Below are 17,487 nucleotides of genomic sequence, written 5' to 3'. Positions count from 1 at the left end.
TGTGTGTGGGTGTGTGGGTGTGTGTATGCCTGTGTGCATGTGTTTTGACCAAATGAATGTATTTGAACCATGACTGGTAAGACAATCTAAGATATGACTGGTAAGAGTCTAAGATATGTATATACATGCATACTGTATGTGTGTGCGTGTGTGTGTGTGTGTGTGTGTGTGTGTGTGTGTGTGTGTGTGTGTGTGTGTGTGTGTGTGTGTGTGTGTGTGTGTGTGTGTGTGTGTGTGTGTGTGTGTGTTTGTGTGTGTCCACATCTCTGTGTGTTACTGCCTATGGTAAATATGTCATTGTCAGAGGCTTGGGCTCATGAGCCTCATGGGGCTATCCCTACATCACATCACTCAGCAGTAGCAGCAGCTGACTCATAACACACACTGGTAGGCATGGACCTCACACAGATGCATGCATGAACACACCAGATGGTGAGGTGACTGTGGTATGGTGCAGCTATAGATGGAGAGTGACTGATAAGACCCGACACAATAAATAAAATCTTTTTTTCTTTTTGCATTGTGCACTCAATCAAAATATCACATTAATTCACAGTGCATTGTGCAATTGTTTGCAAGTCAATTACTTATTTGACTTGAAGGTGATATCATAAAAGGAGCAAATGCAATTTCATATTTTATTTGATCTTTTTGGGGTTAAGTACTTGTAGAGTTAAATCATATTAGATCTCAGCAGCATATGACATAATTAAATCATTTCATGTTTAAAATTCTTTCATTCAGCTCGTGTTCGTAAATACGCGCTTTTAGGCTGATGTGCTGTATATAGTTACAGTATCAGGTTATTGCGTGGACTCAACATCTCTCTTTCTCCGTCTCTCTCTCTCTCTCTCTCTCTCTCTCTCTCTCTGTCTATTCACTCCCTCACTCACACACACACGCACACCATTGTGGTCGCAGTGTATCTCCTTCACTTGGCATATCCCTCCAACTCGCTCGGAGCGTTGGCTGACTGAACGACGCTGTGATCTCCCTACACATAGCTTATCGCCCATCCACCGTGGATATACTCTCGTCGGGTCGCATATCTTCAGCTCCGTTAAAGGTCTATCCGTACTTTCTCTGTCATTAAATTATTCTTTGAAGTCTGAGAAAGGGATATAAATGTTATTTTAGTGAACGGTGTTATAGCAGGACTGTTTATTCTTGATTCGCAACCCTAGACGCTATAGCTGACGTGAGAACGGTAATCTGTCGCTTCATTAAAAAGAAATTACCGCAAATCTGTCGTCGCGAAAGGACATGGGCAAAATACGGCTTTTTGCGTTTTAATAAATTATGCGTTTTGATATTTTCAGCACAGGTAACTTTTGCGGTGTGCTGGCGCTATTTCGTGCCATGCAAAACAAGAGATGATTCCTTTTGCACCCTGTCAGTATCGTATCCCACACTTACTCTCTGGAGAACTTTGGTCCTTTACCGGGGTCTGGATACCCATCCTTACGCACCATATCTCCAAAAAGTGGACCAAACTTTAGAATATAATAGAACACAGGGATTTTTCTTTCTTTTTCCTTTTCCTTTTTTTCAGTGAGACGTATGTCGTTGCGATATCTTCCATGCCACCGACCATCGTGATAAATGGACAAGAATGTGGCAGACACCATTTGTGGGGAAACTCAATAGAGAATCCGCTGGCAAACCGGGAGGACTGGATTAAGTTCTTAAAAATATACGAGTCGTATGCAACCCACGCGTCTTTTTCTGTGAGGTGGGCTTTGAGAAGAGCGAAGGAGGGATGTTGGTCCGAAACAAATTTCCGTTCATCTTCGGGTTTTGGCACTTCGTGTTCAGCCAGTTCTTTTTGACATCATTCCCTCTTGTATTTCAGGTACGTATTTTTATAGTGTTTGCCTAATCGAAACTGTACCATAACTGACAACATTGTTTAAAGTGTAACCCATTTTTAAAGTTTCTAGGTACAAGCATCACATTCCAGACAACCGTAAACAACACAGCTCAGCGCAGTACAGGAGTTCAACATACTTGAGCATACTTGGTGATTTTAGGTTTACCTCAGTGAAGAAGTCAAGAATGTCAACATTGTTACCAAATTACATTTGCAATGCTAAATGTATAACATATATGATAATACATGTCTATATGAACTGCCATAAGTGATGTGTTGTCATTGTGTCTTGAGTGAACATGAATTGAAAGCCTTTAAGTAGCTGGCAGGTAACACAACACTAATCAAAAAGGTGTGATCCATTACCCATGGCAAATTCAATCCACACAATCCCTCATTGTGTGATTGTGTACACACATCATTAGTTTTTGCCTTGCATCAGGCTACTTTGTTACCACAGTGTTATGATCATGTGTTGTGCGAGTAAGGAGAGTGTTGGTGTTAAGTATTCTGCCACGCTTTGGGCGCTCGGAGAGAGGCATGCAGTGTCAGGGATCAGGGATTGCCCTGTGCTTCTCGCCAAGCATTTAGAGGCGTGTGGTGGGTACCACAGCGTGTGTGGGCACTCTCTAACCGCTAGCAACCGAGGAGAGACCTCAGCCTCCACAGCCCCCACAGCCTCTTAGCCTTCGCCAGTGGGAGGGAACAACTCATGCACTGGAGTGCAGAGAGGCAGAGATGGAGATGGAGTGAGTGTGAGAGACAAGCAGAGGCAGAAACATGGAGAGGAATTAAGTGAGGGAGAGACTGGAGGAGAGAAATGGAGTGATACAACCACCAGTGTGTGTGTGTGTGTGTGTGTGCGTGTGTGCGTGTGCGTGTGTGCGTGTGTGTGTGTGTGTTTCTGTGTGTGTGTCTGTGTCTATGTGTGTCTGTGTCTTTGTGTGTGTGTGTGTGTGTGTGTGTGTGAGAGAGAGAGAGAGAGAGAGAGTGTGTGTGTATGTGTGTGAGTGAGAGAGAGAAAGAGAGGGAAGAGAGAGAGAGTGCAACCTAGAGTGAGAGTAAGAAGAGAATGAGACAGGAGTTGGTGCAACACAGAGGTGGAGTAGGAGTGGCGAGCGCAAGAGTTAGGAAAAACAAAACAGAAAGACAAAAGAGACAGACACACGTACAACAGTGATAGCGAGAGCATCAGAAAGAGAGAGGTGAAGTGCGACCATGATGGATGTCGTAACAAACTCAAGAGAGATCAACTCGGGCTGAGAACTTAGAGTGACACGGCGAAGTCAAACACATGTAGGACCTGTGCCATCAATCTGGCGTTGCATGGCCTGCGGTACGAACAAACTCATGTCTCACTTGTTTTCCCTCTCCCCCTCTTTTCTTCTTTTCCGCCCCTCTCCGTAGCTTGCTCTGGGAGAGCCACAGAGGTCATGCTCTCGGACTGTAACCGACACAGTGGGCACCAAGTGCCAGCTGGCGTGCCAGTGTAGGCACTACCCTCCTCTGCCACCCCCGCCCCCGCCACCGCCACCCCCCAGAATCATCTTCCCTGGTAAGTGCCACTCCTTCAGCCCAGGATATGGTTACGTCACCCTGAGAGGCTTGGTGAAAGATTGATAGAAAGAGAGAGAGAGAGAGAGAGAGAGAAACCATCATCATTTGTATGCTATCTGTTATTAACCGACATGGCAATGTTGAAATACGTTGACCTGAGAGCAGCTTGAAAGCAAATGTAGTCTGGAAAAAAAAAAAAGAAAAAAAAAACATTCATGGACACCGTGCGTGCGCAGTGGCCTTATGATTGCACCCATATTTGCATTTTTGTATTCGGTGGAATTCTCAGGGAAAAAAAATGCATTTAGAAGTTCTCTCTCCACATGGGCTCTGAAGAGCCCTGCATTCGGAGATGAACCCATGAGCGGTTATGCTAATTTCCACATCTGATATTTTTGGTGTTCATATGCAGCGTACAGTAAGTCCATTACCCTTCCTTATATTCTTCTCTGTGGCGTGAAAATACAACACCCCACACCACACACACACACACACACACACACACACACACACACACACACACACACATACACACACACCCAAAATGTACATGGTCTTCGCTTCGGGCTAATCTGGTTTTGGAGCATTGCGATGCAATCAGTACCCAGCAGTACCCAGCTGTCCTAAAGGAACCCCAGCATGGGACTGTTGCCTGCTGGGAGACTCATCACTTTAGCAGAGAAACAACACAGAAAAATGCCCAACAACAACAACATTACTTTTCTTGCCTGTGTGTATCACACCTTGAAAGATGGTTGTCAGTTTCCATCACAATGTATCTGTTTAAGTGAGGCTTGCCACCGCCATCGTAAGACGCTTTGCATGAACGTGTTTATAGTCTTTAAGGTGACGGTAACATATAGCACCCCGTTATTTCCGGCGCCCATCTGCGTCTCCTATTCTCGTGAGGTGCTCCATCCGCCCCGCTGTTGCACTGAGATTTGTATTCCATTTTTTTGACATGGTTCCAGGAAGTTCCTGCCTCCTCTAGGGTGCCAGGCTACTGACTAATAAATTGCCTTTCTGGACCAAGACCATTTTCATTTGCCTCTAACTGTCCTCCCCTTGAATTACATCTGCGACCATAAAGTATGTGGCTTTTTCTGTTGACACCGAGCTCAATCCAGTTTATTACTTGAAGTTTATGTTTTAAATCTGTCATCGGCAATCTCCACAGAGCCATATTTGTGGAGGAGAGCCTGATCAATAAATTCTGAGCATGGGGAAGGTGGAGTAATCAATCTACTGCAGGCTTCTTTTGGATCAATCACTTTAGGCGTCTGCTTGAAGGGCACCATTTATCTAGTGCGTGGGACAAACTCTTTATAATTTATTGATATTATGCATCAGACAGAATTAATCCAAATATATTCAAACTGGTAGAAAATTATCTTTACTCCTCTCAAGATGAATTACACACATGTGGTGGACCAAAGCACACCAATTCCAAAGACCGCTGATGGAGGAACTGTAGATAGGATTTCTATCTATTTGTTTTGTGTGGTCTCCATTTTTAAGAAATATTCCCTGAATTTACTTAAAAGCTGGCTTTGTGTCTGGGCTCTGGGTGCGTAACCAAATTCAAGGTTGTGGGTGCTGCTGTAGATTTCGTGGCTCTGTTCTCTGAACAAAATGAATATTTGCACTGCTCTCATGCCAGTTAAAGTGCTGGGCTTTTGATAAGCATCCAGCTGAAAGTGTCTGCGTGCCTTGCCTTCCGGGCAGCCCCCCCCCCCCCCCCCCCAACCCCACCGCACCCCGCCCCGCATTAAGTTATTCAAATATTCATGAAGAACTTATACATCATTAGAGCTCCTACACCTGTACTTATCAAGGGTGTGATAAATGGTTTAACCGAGATGTTCCGGAGGGAGGAAAGCACTATATAAAAGATACAGCCTCTTATCAGAAAGGGAGGTTGCTTAGACAGATTACATTAAATCGTACAGCCCTTTCGCTTAAAAAAAAAGATTAGACCAGATGTTTGCTTCAGCTGCAGGGAGCTCTGACATCCAAAATGAGCCCCAGCGGCTGTCAGGTTGGAGAAAATGTGCCTTGTCATGTGTGGTGGGGAGCTGTGGCCTCGAGAGTGACTGCCCTGCCTCGGGTGACCAAACAAGTCTCTGATTTGACAACGTTGAGAGGGAAAATAGCATGAAAATAAGGTCTGCAACAACACTAGACTCCGCATTGATGTTGTCAACACCTCATCAAAATCTGCCTGAATAAGGTCACAACACAACACAAGTCAAAGCTTACAAGACCAGTAAATTGTTTAGGAAATTACTGACTTTGAGTGCACTTGTATTACAATCATGTAGTGTACATGTCTCTGAAATGTGCTCAGAATGTCACAGACGGAGTGCTTGTGTTTTATCGCCTGATCAGTTAGTCGTCTATTTTTAGCCAAACTGCTGAGGTCGTAGATTAGGGGAAGTAGATTACACAGAATTGCTCCTGGGCTCTTGTGAAAGATGGCTGCTTTAAGCCCAAAAAAGGGAATGCAGTGGGCTGACTACACACATGGCTAACTCAGCTAGCCACAAGGAGGTGTTGCCAGTTGTATGAGCCTTGGAAACCCTGCACCCTTGAAGCGTTATCATTGAGCAGTGGGATGTTTTACATTGACAACTTCAACAAATTAATCATAGTCTGTCATAGATTTGGCCAAGTTCTATTTACAGACTGGGATACTTGTATTTCTTCTATTCTTTTCATAGGGTATGTATAAATAGCCTTCCTCAATATGGCTTCAGGTCGTAGATATATCCATCCTCAGACTGACTGAACAGCTCTACTATTATGTTGTTATGAAAGTTTCAGCAAAATATTACAGTACACTTCAGCTGTTTTTCTCATCCCGCTCAGATATCTGTGATTAATTCCACCAGAAATCATTGGTGGCAACTTACACGATGAAGAAAGAAAGCACATGCGTATTTACAGTGATGTGACAAACTGAGCCTGGTGCTCCTTCTCCAAGTGTCAGCCTCCTCCCCCAAGATTTGTCATCTCGACTCCCCCACCCCTCCGCCCCCGCATTCTGTCAGAGACAGGAGGAAAACACCCCAAACAGCCCTTCCCAGCTAACCATAAGCCTGCTGTCTCTTCTCGCTAATGCTTTGGGTAATGAAATAAATATAAGTATAATCCTAATGTGGAAAGGAATTACTGAAGGAGCAGCTAAATTCAGACACACCTATACAGTGTTTTGAAGTGTAGTTCAGCACCCAGAAATAACTTAGATCCTTGGACATTGTTTTTTGGTTTGTTATGCCTAAAATATTATGCCACATTTGAAACCTAACCAGTTCATAATATTGTTAAGTGGGATGAATAAGGATTGCCCACTATTCTTGCTAATGACTATCATTTGGATTTCATGTGTTGTCTCACGAACACTCCATCTGATGATCAGCGGTGCTAAACGCCTTCTGCCACTGGTGTTCAGGTGTGTTCAGTAGGACTGTAGGCTATCAGTATGGTTTCACTTGTGCCAGTGTGGAAATCTGAGAAGTCGTGGCCTCTCTTTAGTAGTAGGCCTAGATAACATCGCATGCTCAAAGCTCTTTGAGTGCCCCGGAGCAAAATACTAGTTAATGGTGCCTTAACAACACGTATGGCTCCAGTGGGCATGTGATGTTGCAACACATTATGAAGATTATGCATAAATATGTATGTGTGTGTGTGTGTGTGTGTGTGTGTGTGTGTGTGTGTGTGTGTGTGTGTGTGTGTGTGTGTGTGTGTGTGTGTGTGTGTGTGTGTGTGTCTTATGCACACAGTATACTTATGCATATCTCTCCTGCAGCTGAACCCAATCAGTTGAGTTTGCTAGCAAGCCCAGGGTCATAGGTTCAGTGTTCATGGTGCACAAACACAAGCCGATTTTCTTTCATAATATTGCAGCTCTGGAGGAAACCATTGGCAGAATGGTAAAACGTTAGGTTATGTAATCCAATGTGTTATGAAAGGAGGTTACACATTACATGGAATATGCCTTACTCATTATTACTTTGGGGACACAAAGTAGATTTCATTCATAATGCAGATATGTCCCCAAGCAAGTGGGAAGCAAAATGTCCTCTCTAAGTTCAACACAGGAGTACTGGAGAGGTCTGTGGGGTGCCCAAACACTTCTTGCTGTAGAAAGCAATTCTAATAATGATGCCTAATTTTCGTTTTAATGTAACTGATCGAATTGTAGAGTTTCTTAAATGGACAAGGCAGTTTTCTTACTGGGAAAAAAGTCTTTTACTGCTGTTGTTGTTGAGTGGGAATGTACAATTCCAGTCAGTGCTGCAGATGGCCCAGGCAACACTCATGTATTGCGTTTTCATTACACCATGCCAGTAGAATCAAAATGTAAAATGAAGTAGTTGCAAGTTAATTTGCGGACTGACAGAACAGCATAGCATAACGTTACATTTGCCCTGAAATAGCTTTTTATACCATTACACTACATTAGCGCTAAGGCCTCAGAGTGGCGTGGCCACGGACAGTCCGAACTTACTCGGACTACTGACGGGCTACTGACCCCGTACCACTGACATCACTGACATCGTTTTCTACAAGTGGAGCTAGAGGGGCACGGTTATGTGTAGTGGTAGGTAGCTGCCAGATAACAAATGGGGTTTCCTGTGCCTCTGCCACCCCAGCCCCCTTAGCCTCCGAGTTGGCTGCCATTTCAAAGGATCTCCTGGGGGCTCCTTCCTCTCCCCTTCGCTCTGATTTACTGAGAGTCGGTTCTGCTGACGGGCTGCCGATCGATCCCCCTGCACTCTGGCCCAGCTTGTCCTGGAGGACATCAGTAATAGAAGCGCATTAGCAGATTGACAATTATTGGCTGGGAGCCGTGGCCCCCGAGATTGCGTCAGGAAGTCGACAGACGGCAGGTGAAGGGGACCCGTCGGACAGAGAGGGAGCCCGAGGCTGACCAAGACATGTCCATAAAACAGCTCCCTTTAAGCCCAGTCTATAAACACTCTCCATTATGGAGACTTAATTACCCTGGGACCTACTACTGGGATGCTCAAGAAGGCTGAGGATGTTTTATATAATCATAACAAGCTTGGGACTAGCACTAAACGTATTCCCAAAGCTATTTACCTCAATATTTAGCGCATGTTCTTGTGGTACTGTAGGTATCTGACTGCTTGCTTATCTTGTGTGTTTGCTAATCCTAGCTAAAAAGGCTAGCCGCAGCTCATCTCTTCACATAGTAGAGACTCCTATTTGTGCTACATCTATGTGGATATTGCGTTGTATTCCCGGCTTGCATGCCCTACATTCTCCTACATGTTGTAAAGATTTATAGTAGGTTGACTCAGCGCTCGCAGTCACAGCAGCTACAGTAAATAAAAAGGCGCTGATATCAGCCTGCCTTCAGACTCATATCAGGACAATGCTGATTTATGGCAAAGCCCTAAATTGGGCACTTGGTTGAGTGTAGTGAATGCATGAGGAGGTAAAGGCTTTTCTCGCCCTCCGCAGATGCCTGAGCAGCACACTGCAATCCCACTAAAAGCCCTGCAGTCTGCGCGAATGTTTTGTTCCGTGCCCAAACTCCCCCCCCCCCCACCTCCCTTCCTTTGGGGAGCATGAACAGTGAGAAATGGGGTGGGGGGTGGGTGTCTGCTTTTAAGAGTGCTCGTCTACTGTGGTCAGCTAAAAAAAACACGAGAAAGCAAGAATGTTATTTTCAGTTTTTCAAAACACATGACATTTTGTGTTTTATGTTTGCTTATACGTATACACAGCATTTTTTTTTTTTTTTACCTATTAAATATGCAATATTTGATTTACAGCATCTGAATTCAGTTAAGCTGTCTTAAATCTAGGGCCTTGCAGATGCTGGGGAGACTCCAACTCAACAGCCACAGCTATGCTGGTATGAAATCATTTAACCCCAATCAGAGAGGGTGATTAGGGCAGTGGCCTGGTGCCATCTTCATCTAAACTTCTTCACACAAGCAAATCGCGTTTCTGTAAATTGATTCCACGCTGCTGAAGCATTTGTTTGTGTTGGGGGTGTGTGCAAATTAGTTTGTGTATTATGTGGCGGGATATGTATGGGGATATGTGTGTATGTGTATGTGTGTGTGTCTGCGTGTGCGTGTGCACACTGTACCTCTGCGTGCCGATATCCATGACCATGTACGGTGCACATATATCAGTATGTATCTCTGTGTGCCCATGTGCATATGTGTGCAGTGCACTTCCCAGCCTCTCCAGAATGACTAACTGTCACGGTGCCGATGCTGGGGGAGGCAGCGATGCCGCGGGCATCATGGCGACCTTTGCTCAGCTGCACACTGTCGAGAGCACGGATGAGCTGCCGCCCACGGGCACGGGAACCCACGTCTGCTCTCTCCCCCTCCCCTCCAGGGAGCACCCTATCCCACCCACTCCCCCCAGCTCGCCCCATCCTAGCACCTCCCCATCCCACCCCCTTCATGTGGGAAGCGTGACTGTGAAGGGCCCTCCTCTTCTTCATCCGTGTGTGAGAGTATATGTGTGTGTGTGTGTGTGTGTGTGTGTGTGTGTGTGTGTGTGTGTGTGTGTGTGTGTGTGTGTGAGTACAAGTCCTTCTCGAGCCGTCGGCGATCAGGGTTGAAACTGTCATCCTTGTTTGAGCCCAGAGGGGGGAAAAAGGGCTGAGTTCCTTCGTTTTCCTCTGTTTACGGGCTTACTCGATTTATGTCGAAAAACAACACCATGCTTGGCTTTGACCGACGTGCTGTGCTAATGGAATCCGTTTGACACCATTAGACGCCTCATCACTGATTTTGATTTTAGATTTGCATTTCACCACAATGTTAGCATGCATTGTGTGGGTTCAGCGCCTGCGATTCAGGTCTGTCAATATTAAATACTGTATGTCTCAGATTGCAGTAGGCCCTGACGTCTGGTCTATATCCCTGATCTAGGCCCGGCCTGTCAGAAGCTAATCTCAACAGGGCAGAACCAAGGTATACCCAAAGATCAGGTGGCCGTGGGTGCTGCCGTGGCCTGTTGTTAGACAGCCAGTAATGTTACAGGGCTTCAAATTACACCACAGCTGAAGTCACCTTATACCAAGTTGTTTTTTTGACGTCTACTTCACCTCTCCGCTAGCGTATCATCAGGGCAGACATATGAGTAACTTCTGTCAAGGTGGCAGGGAATGGCCTCACTCTTGGACTAAAATGCTGGTGTGCATTTTCATCCACCTGTGCTCCAGGTGGATGAAAAGAAGATAATAGAAGTACAATGTTTTAATGTGTGGGAGGAAGCTAAAAGTGTTTCAGCTCTGATTGCTTGCAGACATTTTCAGAAAATTGTTATTTCATTGACATCTGGTGCAGTGTATATTGGGTTGATAATATATTTTTGGTTTATCCTATATGCAGTATCTGGACATGTTCGAAAAATACTGTCAGCTGACATGCCCATAGATAAATACAGAATTAAATAAAATGCTACCTTAATTATTACAGCGCATGCAAATGCATTGCAGTGTTATCCCTAAGCTCCACACTAACCATGTACCCTAGCAACACCCTAGCAACCATTTAAATTACCCTAGTAACCACTACCATAATGTCAACATAGCAACCACCATAGCAACCAACATGATTGCCATAGTATACTATAATTGCCATGGCCCCTAGCGTCCCAACCCCTAGCGTCCTAGCAACCATCTGAATTACTCCCAAGCAATAGCAATAGTAACCAATAACAGTACCATACTGTAGCACTGTACTGTCATCCCTAGGCCCCATACTTACACCATATCTACCCTAGCAACCAGCCACTTCAAAAATGTAAGCCTAGAATAATAAAGCAACCAGCATAGCAATCACTTTATTTAACATAGCAACCACCATTTTACATTATCTCTGCATTGGATCCAGTCTGACTTGGGGGGCAGAGAACAAGTGGTAAATGTGAGTGGAACTATCAAAACCGGTGACCTCGAGAAATCTATGTGAAAACTCATCGGAATTCTCCTTTAAGAGATGTGTGTAAGAGCTGCTAGCAACCTGGGATTTTGATTTAGGCCTACTTGCTAGTGCACTCAACTCCCAATCTGCGGTGCTACAAGTTGTTTTTAGTCTAGGCGTGTGCAGGACGGAGCCACACTGTCAACACAATGCAGGTTGATCTGGATATTTCCGAAATTACTGTGCATGCTATCCATTGAAATGTAATTTAGGAAAAGATATTGTTAATCGAAAAGATATTTTGTCAGGTTTTTTTTAGCTACATCTTAGTTTCGTCTAGCCTTGCTGACACGACCACATCTCAATGAGACGTGGTCTGCTAACCAAACGTTCATTTTCTCGAATTTGAAAAAAATTCCCAAATCCATTCGTTGGGCACCACGGATGTCTATCAAATGCCTCTGTGCATAGCTCCAGGGGGTCAGGATTTTACTGATTAGCTTCGCCGATTAGCAAGGCACTTCAATTTTGGCAATTTTCACTAGCCTAGCATTCCCATTGAAATGAATGGGGGCGGGACTTGTTCACTTTCTCCAGTTCTTATAATACCTCCATGCATAGCTCATCATCATCTTGCTTTCCCCCTGTTCTGTGATTGGTCCCATATCTCAGGCAAACATTAGGGTGGTAGTTTCCAGGCTGTCTTTGCAGTGTGAATGAAATCGCATTCAAAGCAGCATGGGAACACCCAGGCTAAGTTTCGTCTGTTTTAAGTCAGCAACACAGCATGTTGATATAATTACAGTGTTTAATGTTGATGCTCTCTTGTCATTCCCTTGTCTTAGTCATGGAAAAAGAGCTTTGCCGAGCACTCTCTCTTAAACAAAACATTGCATTTTTAGTCTATTAAGAGGTACAAACACAGTTTAAAATAGCATAGTTTTGTAGCCGCTTGGGTACGCTATCTACTAGCAGGATAACTTCTTTAGTGCTACATAGTACTACATTTCTGCAGTACCTCAAACAACAGGACCCTACACTATGTTAAAAAGAGGAGTTCCCCTTTAATACATCTGGATGTACAGTAAGCCTGTGCTAAATAGAGAAACATGCATGCTCTCATGAGAATGTGACCCACAAGTGATAAACATGCAGCCCATGTGGAGTGGGGAAAGGTAAATGACCTCAGCACTTCTCTTATTTATACATGAGTGTGAGAGGTTATTGCATCAAGGGTTTTTTGACCACTGAGAGCAGAGAGAGCTGGTCTTTGTCTAACTGTCTCGGGCACTATTGGGTCCCCTTCTTCATAATCAATTTGGCCTAACCATCTAGGGCCTTCTAACCCAATCAACCTCGGTGGCAGGTATAAAAATAGCATAATCTAATAGCCATGGCTTGTTTGCTGCCATTTTGAACTGAGCCATATGTCTTGCTGTTCTCTGAAACACTAAGTCATGTTTCACATGCACCTCTGGTTCTATCAATGTCCTGCTTCAACATAGTCTCATGTTTGGTTCTTGTGAAACCATGCATGCTGTCAATTTTTTTGTATATAACAGTATCATGACAATAGATTTGTAGATGTCCGCTGCTATAGTCGTGCTATTCTTTTCAATGTGAACTGTGATTTGACATGTTCAAAAGCTGCACCAAGTGTGAGCTGAAATCAATTGGGTAAAAAGCCAGCAAACCGATCCTGACCCTTGCATGGATCAAAAATGTCAAAACGTCAAGTTAACAGTTATTTTTCAAATGTCTTTTTCCCCCCCCCATGTCATATTTCTGTCAAGCCTCTCTGTCTCCCTCTCATCTCTTTATTCCCCCGGAGAGCCAAAACAGCCCAATTACTGCGTTCAACCGAGCCAGACACCCTCTGCCCTCAGGAGGCCATCTTCGAGGGCAGCCATTTTTTTTTTCTCCAGCCGCCGTCGACAGACCGTGTGTTGGGGCAGCTGAGGCTGACAAAGTCGTGCGAGGACAGCAAGCCAGAGATTTGGCCGATAAGACTGGAGATCGAGCCCATCTCACGAACCGGGACGGCCGCAGGGGCTCGGACACTCCTCATTAGCACAGATGAGTCCCTTCGCTGCTGGCTCGCGGCGTCGTCGTCCAGCTCAGACATATGCACGAGTCACTTCGAATGAATGGCTGCTCGCGCAATTGAGGCGGACAGCTTTTTAGTCTGTGGTTTTGCAGGAAGCAGGGAGTAGACACGAAAATGTGGACGAGATGGACGGTGACAGCACAGCTGAGCTGGCACACAGACTTGCACTTAATTGTACCTCACTCTTTCATACACTCTCTTTTTGTCTTTCTCTCTCTCTCTCCCTCTCTCTCTCTCTTTTATCTCTGTCTTTGTATTCTTATTTGTTTTTAACCGTAATGCACACGCTCACACATGTGCGCTCACAAGTGACTGTTAGCACCGGCATGCTACTTTGAGTGTTGGGTTGTGTAACTTGGGAGAGGAGCAATATCCAAAGGAAGCTTCCACATTGAAATCTCAGCCAGTGGTGTGTGTGTGTTTGTGTGTGTGTGTGTGTGTGTGTGTGTGTGTGTGTGTGTGTGTGTGTGTGTGTGTGTGTGTGCGCGCGTGTGCCTGTGTGTGTCTGTTTGTGTGTGTGTGTGTGTCTGTGTCTGTGTCTGTGTGTATGCGTGTGTTCCTGTATGTTGTTAAAGGTTGGATCTATTGTGTGTGTGTGTGTGTGTCTGTGTGATTGTGTTTGCATGCATGCCTCTATGTACCTTAGTACGGCTTTGTGTGCGTGTGTGTGTATGTGTGTGTGTGTGTGTGTGTGTGTGTTGATGTGAATGTTAGGAAGAAAAAAAGAGTGCCATCTGGTGACTGTGGACTTGCAGATGGTTCTAGAGTGTGTGTGGAAGCGTGAGGGTGTGTTTTGCACCTGTGATGGGGCCAGTTGGGGGATACAGTGATGAGTGAGGAGGATTAAACTGGAGACCCACATGATGTTCCACAAGAACATTGTTCTTGGTTCTAATAAACATGTCCCATCGCTAGTCAAAAAATGCTCATAGAACAGTATTTGTACGGAATAGAATGGAATAGAACAAATTGTGGTGAGCTCGTATCAGAAACTTCCCCAGCACTTCTGTTCTGCGTTGTGTATGAGGAAAAGCTCTATGCAGCGCTGGACCATCGTGGAGAATCATGGACATGTTTACTTAAGCCAATTACGGTAATTAGACGTAGTGCTTAGGTTAAAGGCCGGTATTGTTCCCCAGAGATGTAGTCTCCCAAGCAGGAAAAATCTCCATAATCCATTAATCAATACGGGTGTTTGCATTTTTCCCATTTAACGCCGGCTCATTTCACCACTGCAAATATTTATTCTGTGAGTTATAACAGAGAGATTGTTTGTGCTATTTAATCAATTGCAATTACGATGGGCAAGGGAATCCGTCTGGGTGATTTAGAGTGGGGGAAACTTTCAAAGTTGCTGATGCATGGGTTCCTACCCTGAGAGAGGATGGCTCGCTAATAAATACTCAGGGTTTATGAAGTGAAATGGCAGTGCCCCTAAGATCAATGCAGCAGACAGTGACTAGGCCAAAACTTGGAGGGAGATACAGAGCAGACTAGTTTGGAAGTGTTCCCACAAGTACTCTCTCATCTGAACCAGAGCTGGGAAGAGGCTCTGAAACATGCCAGCGATGATAAGAGATCTTTTAATTAAGAACTTTGGATGAGTAAAAGGACCAGGATTGCTAGGCCTTCCCCTGAACTGCTGAAGTGTGCTGTGCTGTGCTGTGCTGTGCTGTGCTGTGCTGTGCTGTGCTGTGCTGTGCTGTGCTGTGCTGTGCTGTGCTTCTTACACCAGAATCGTGGAGCTTTAGAACATGCAGTGAGAGTAGAGGTTGCGTTCAGTCCTGCCTTTTACACCACTGTTTATATTCAAAATGCCTCATTTAACCCATGTTAAAATGAATGCACTGACTTGATGAAGTTGATAAAGCCAAAGTAGCCCACCCCCACCAGCATATGTTTTTATAAATTCATGGTAATTAGTGCTGGCTGTGGTACATACTGTAGGATAAGGATAGAGAGTTGATACACCTGCAATTTGTTGCATATGTGTAGGAGTAGGCCTAGTTTTACAAGTGTTTCTACCCTCCAGCATACTGCTTCCTGATGTAAATTTACCAACATTGAAGGAGAGAGCCAGATTTGACAATTTCTGGCTTGCATAAAAAAAAATACATTTCAAGAGTGCTTTGGAAAATGTTGACCATGCTGTGCTGTGCATGTAGATGGCAATATTGCTATGCAGCAAATTCACATAATAATGTTTTTTAAACCTCTATGCAAAGCAGTGATTATTACTGTAACGGCTGATATCAATTAATGTAGTTTTTTTATTCCAGTAAAAGTGAGCACACATGCACATTGCAATGGCCAATTTGAGTTTCACATGTATCTTATGTAAAACAGAAAGCAACAGGCCATCAGCACAGTACCATTTAGAATCTAAAGTAGGTTATAATTAGCACATGGCAGCTCATTTATTGTTTGTTTTAGCAATGCATGCTTTAGCTGAACAGTCTACAATATGCAACATGTATAACCTAAAGGCACTCTGAGTATGCAGACGCCAAATGTGCCCACAGTGATTAAGAAATGAAATGCTTTGGCCAATGTCCACACTGGTTATTTGTTCCGGTATAGTCTCTCACGGCAATAATTGCCCTTGTGTTTTAGTAGCAACTTTTAAAACACAGTTTTGTTTACTGTAGTTTGAATGATGCTGGAATGCATTTGAAATAGAAAAAGAAAATCATACATTTTATGCACAAATTTCGTCATGTCATGTCATATTGTGTCATGTGCTAAATTACATTTAATCAAGTTATGATAAACACACATCAGGTCATCCCAATTGCTCTGGACAGATAGAGAGTTGGCTGTCACTCAAGCACAATATGGCATGCACACTGACATCATATTTGTCCCATCAATTCATTATAAATTCAACAGTCCAAATGTAGAAATAATGTTATACAAATGAACAAGCTCTTAGGTTGAGGCCAAACATGTCAAATGAGGCTCTATCGTCTTTTTTATTTTACTGTGCTTACGTTACATTTTATGTTTTTTTGTTTTTTACATTTTGTATGTAACATTACATTTTTTCATTACTAATCTTGAACCACACTTCCTAGCAGATACACTATTTTGGATGATTTGGTAAGAAATACAGTAGCCAGACAGTTGCTCCATTTGGGACCTGAAAGTTCTTATCCATTTTTACCCTATGAACCATGAATGCACTTTCAACAGTACAGCTCAGCTAGTTTGTCACTTTCAATCATTCAGAGACCTCACCCTTAGAACCAGCCCACACTGTTACTTCGGTATCTTTTTGCAAATACTGCCATTTTTGTCTCTCTCTAGTTCAGTATGTGTATGCGCTCCTACTGAGCAAAGTCAAAGCATTCTGAACGCAGAGCCTGAAGTTTTGTTTTAGGGCCTGAGCACTGAAGGTGTGTGGTCTCTGGTGTCCATTGGAGGGCGCTGCACTGAGGTGCAGGGTCTTATTGTTTCTGTAAAGATTTTTATTAGTAGTAGTAGTAGTAGTATTATGCTTTGCTTTTTTGTGATTAAATGGGCCAATTCTGAGGTGGCTCCCATAGGCAGAACGTAAAGTTTGATTTGTCTCACCCAACAAAATGGCTGCTAATCCACCCAATCATAACTCAGCCAAAATTGATTGCAATTGCTATCACTACCATTGTGAAAACAGTTGTTGAAGTTGCTTGCTGTCAGTTTGACATGGCATCCAGAATGGGACTATACAGTGTGCTGTGCATGGAACAATGAAAACTGTGGTCTTCGACTCAGAAAGATTTCCACAAGAGAGAACAGGACTTTAGAGCAGCCGTGCTATCAAGCTCATACTCAGACATCAGCCTCTCGGCAGATAAATGGCATTGCAAGGTTTTGTATACCTCAATATCTCCAAGACCAGTTGGAGGGGAACTAAGGAGCGAAGTTATAAATGCCAACATGGCACTTGTAGAACTGTTGGGGAGCATATTGTTCATTGTTCATGAGCAATTAATGAAGCATTTTGCCTCCCATATGCTCCCCAGTAATGATGGGGGAGCTATACAATAGGA

General features: G+C 44.0%; 1 protein-coding gene across 1 annotated transcript in view; it reads left to right on the top strand.

Moving 5' to 3' along the window:
- Positions 1-957: 957 nt before the first annotated feature.
- The window catches only part of prima1 (proline rich membrane anchor 1), a 34,867-nt gene continuing 18,337 nt past the window's right edge, over positions 958-17,487 (top strand). Inside the window, exons 1-2 of the mRNA XM_062551396.1 lie at positions 958-1,852; positions 3,278-3,425. Coding sequence (XP_062407380.1) covers positions 1,760-1,852; positions 3,278-3,425 — 241 coding nt within the window. The 5' untranslated portion in view covers positions 958-1,759. The remainder of the gene's footprint in view (positions 1,853-3,277; positions 3,426-17,487) is intronic.

The sequence above is a fragment of the Sardina pilchardus genome, chromosome 12, assembly GCF_963854185.1.
Source record: "Sardina pilchardus chromosome 12, fSarPil1.1, whole genome shotgun sequence".
Classification (NCBI taxonomy): domain Eukaryota; kingdom Metazoa; phylum Chordata; class Actinopteri; order Clupeiformes; family Clupeidae; genus Sardina; species Sardina pilchardus.
This window is presented reverse-complemented; position numbering and strand designations above follow the sequence as displayed.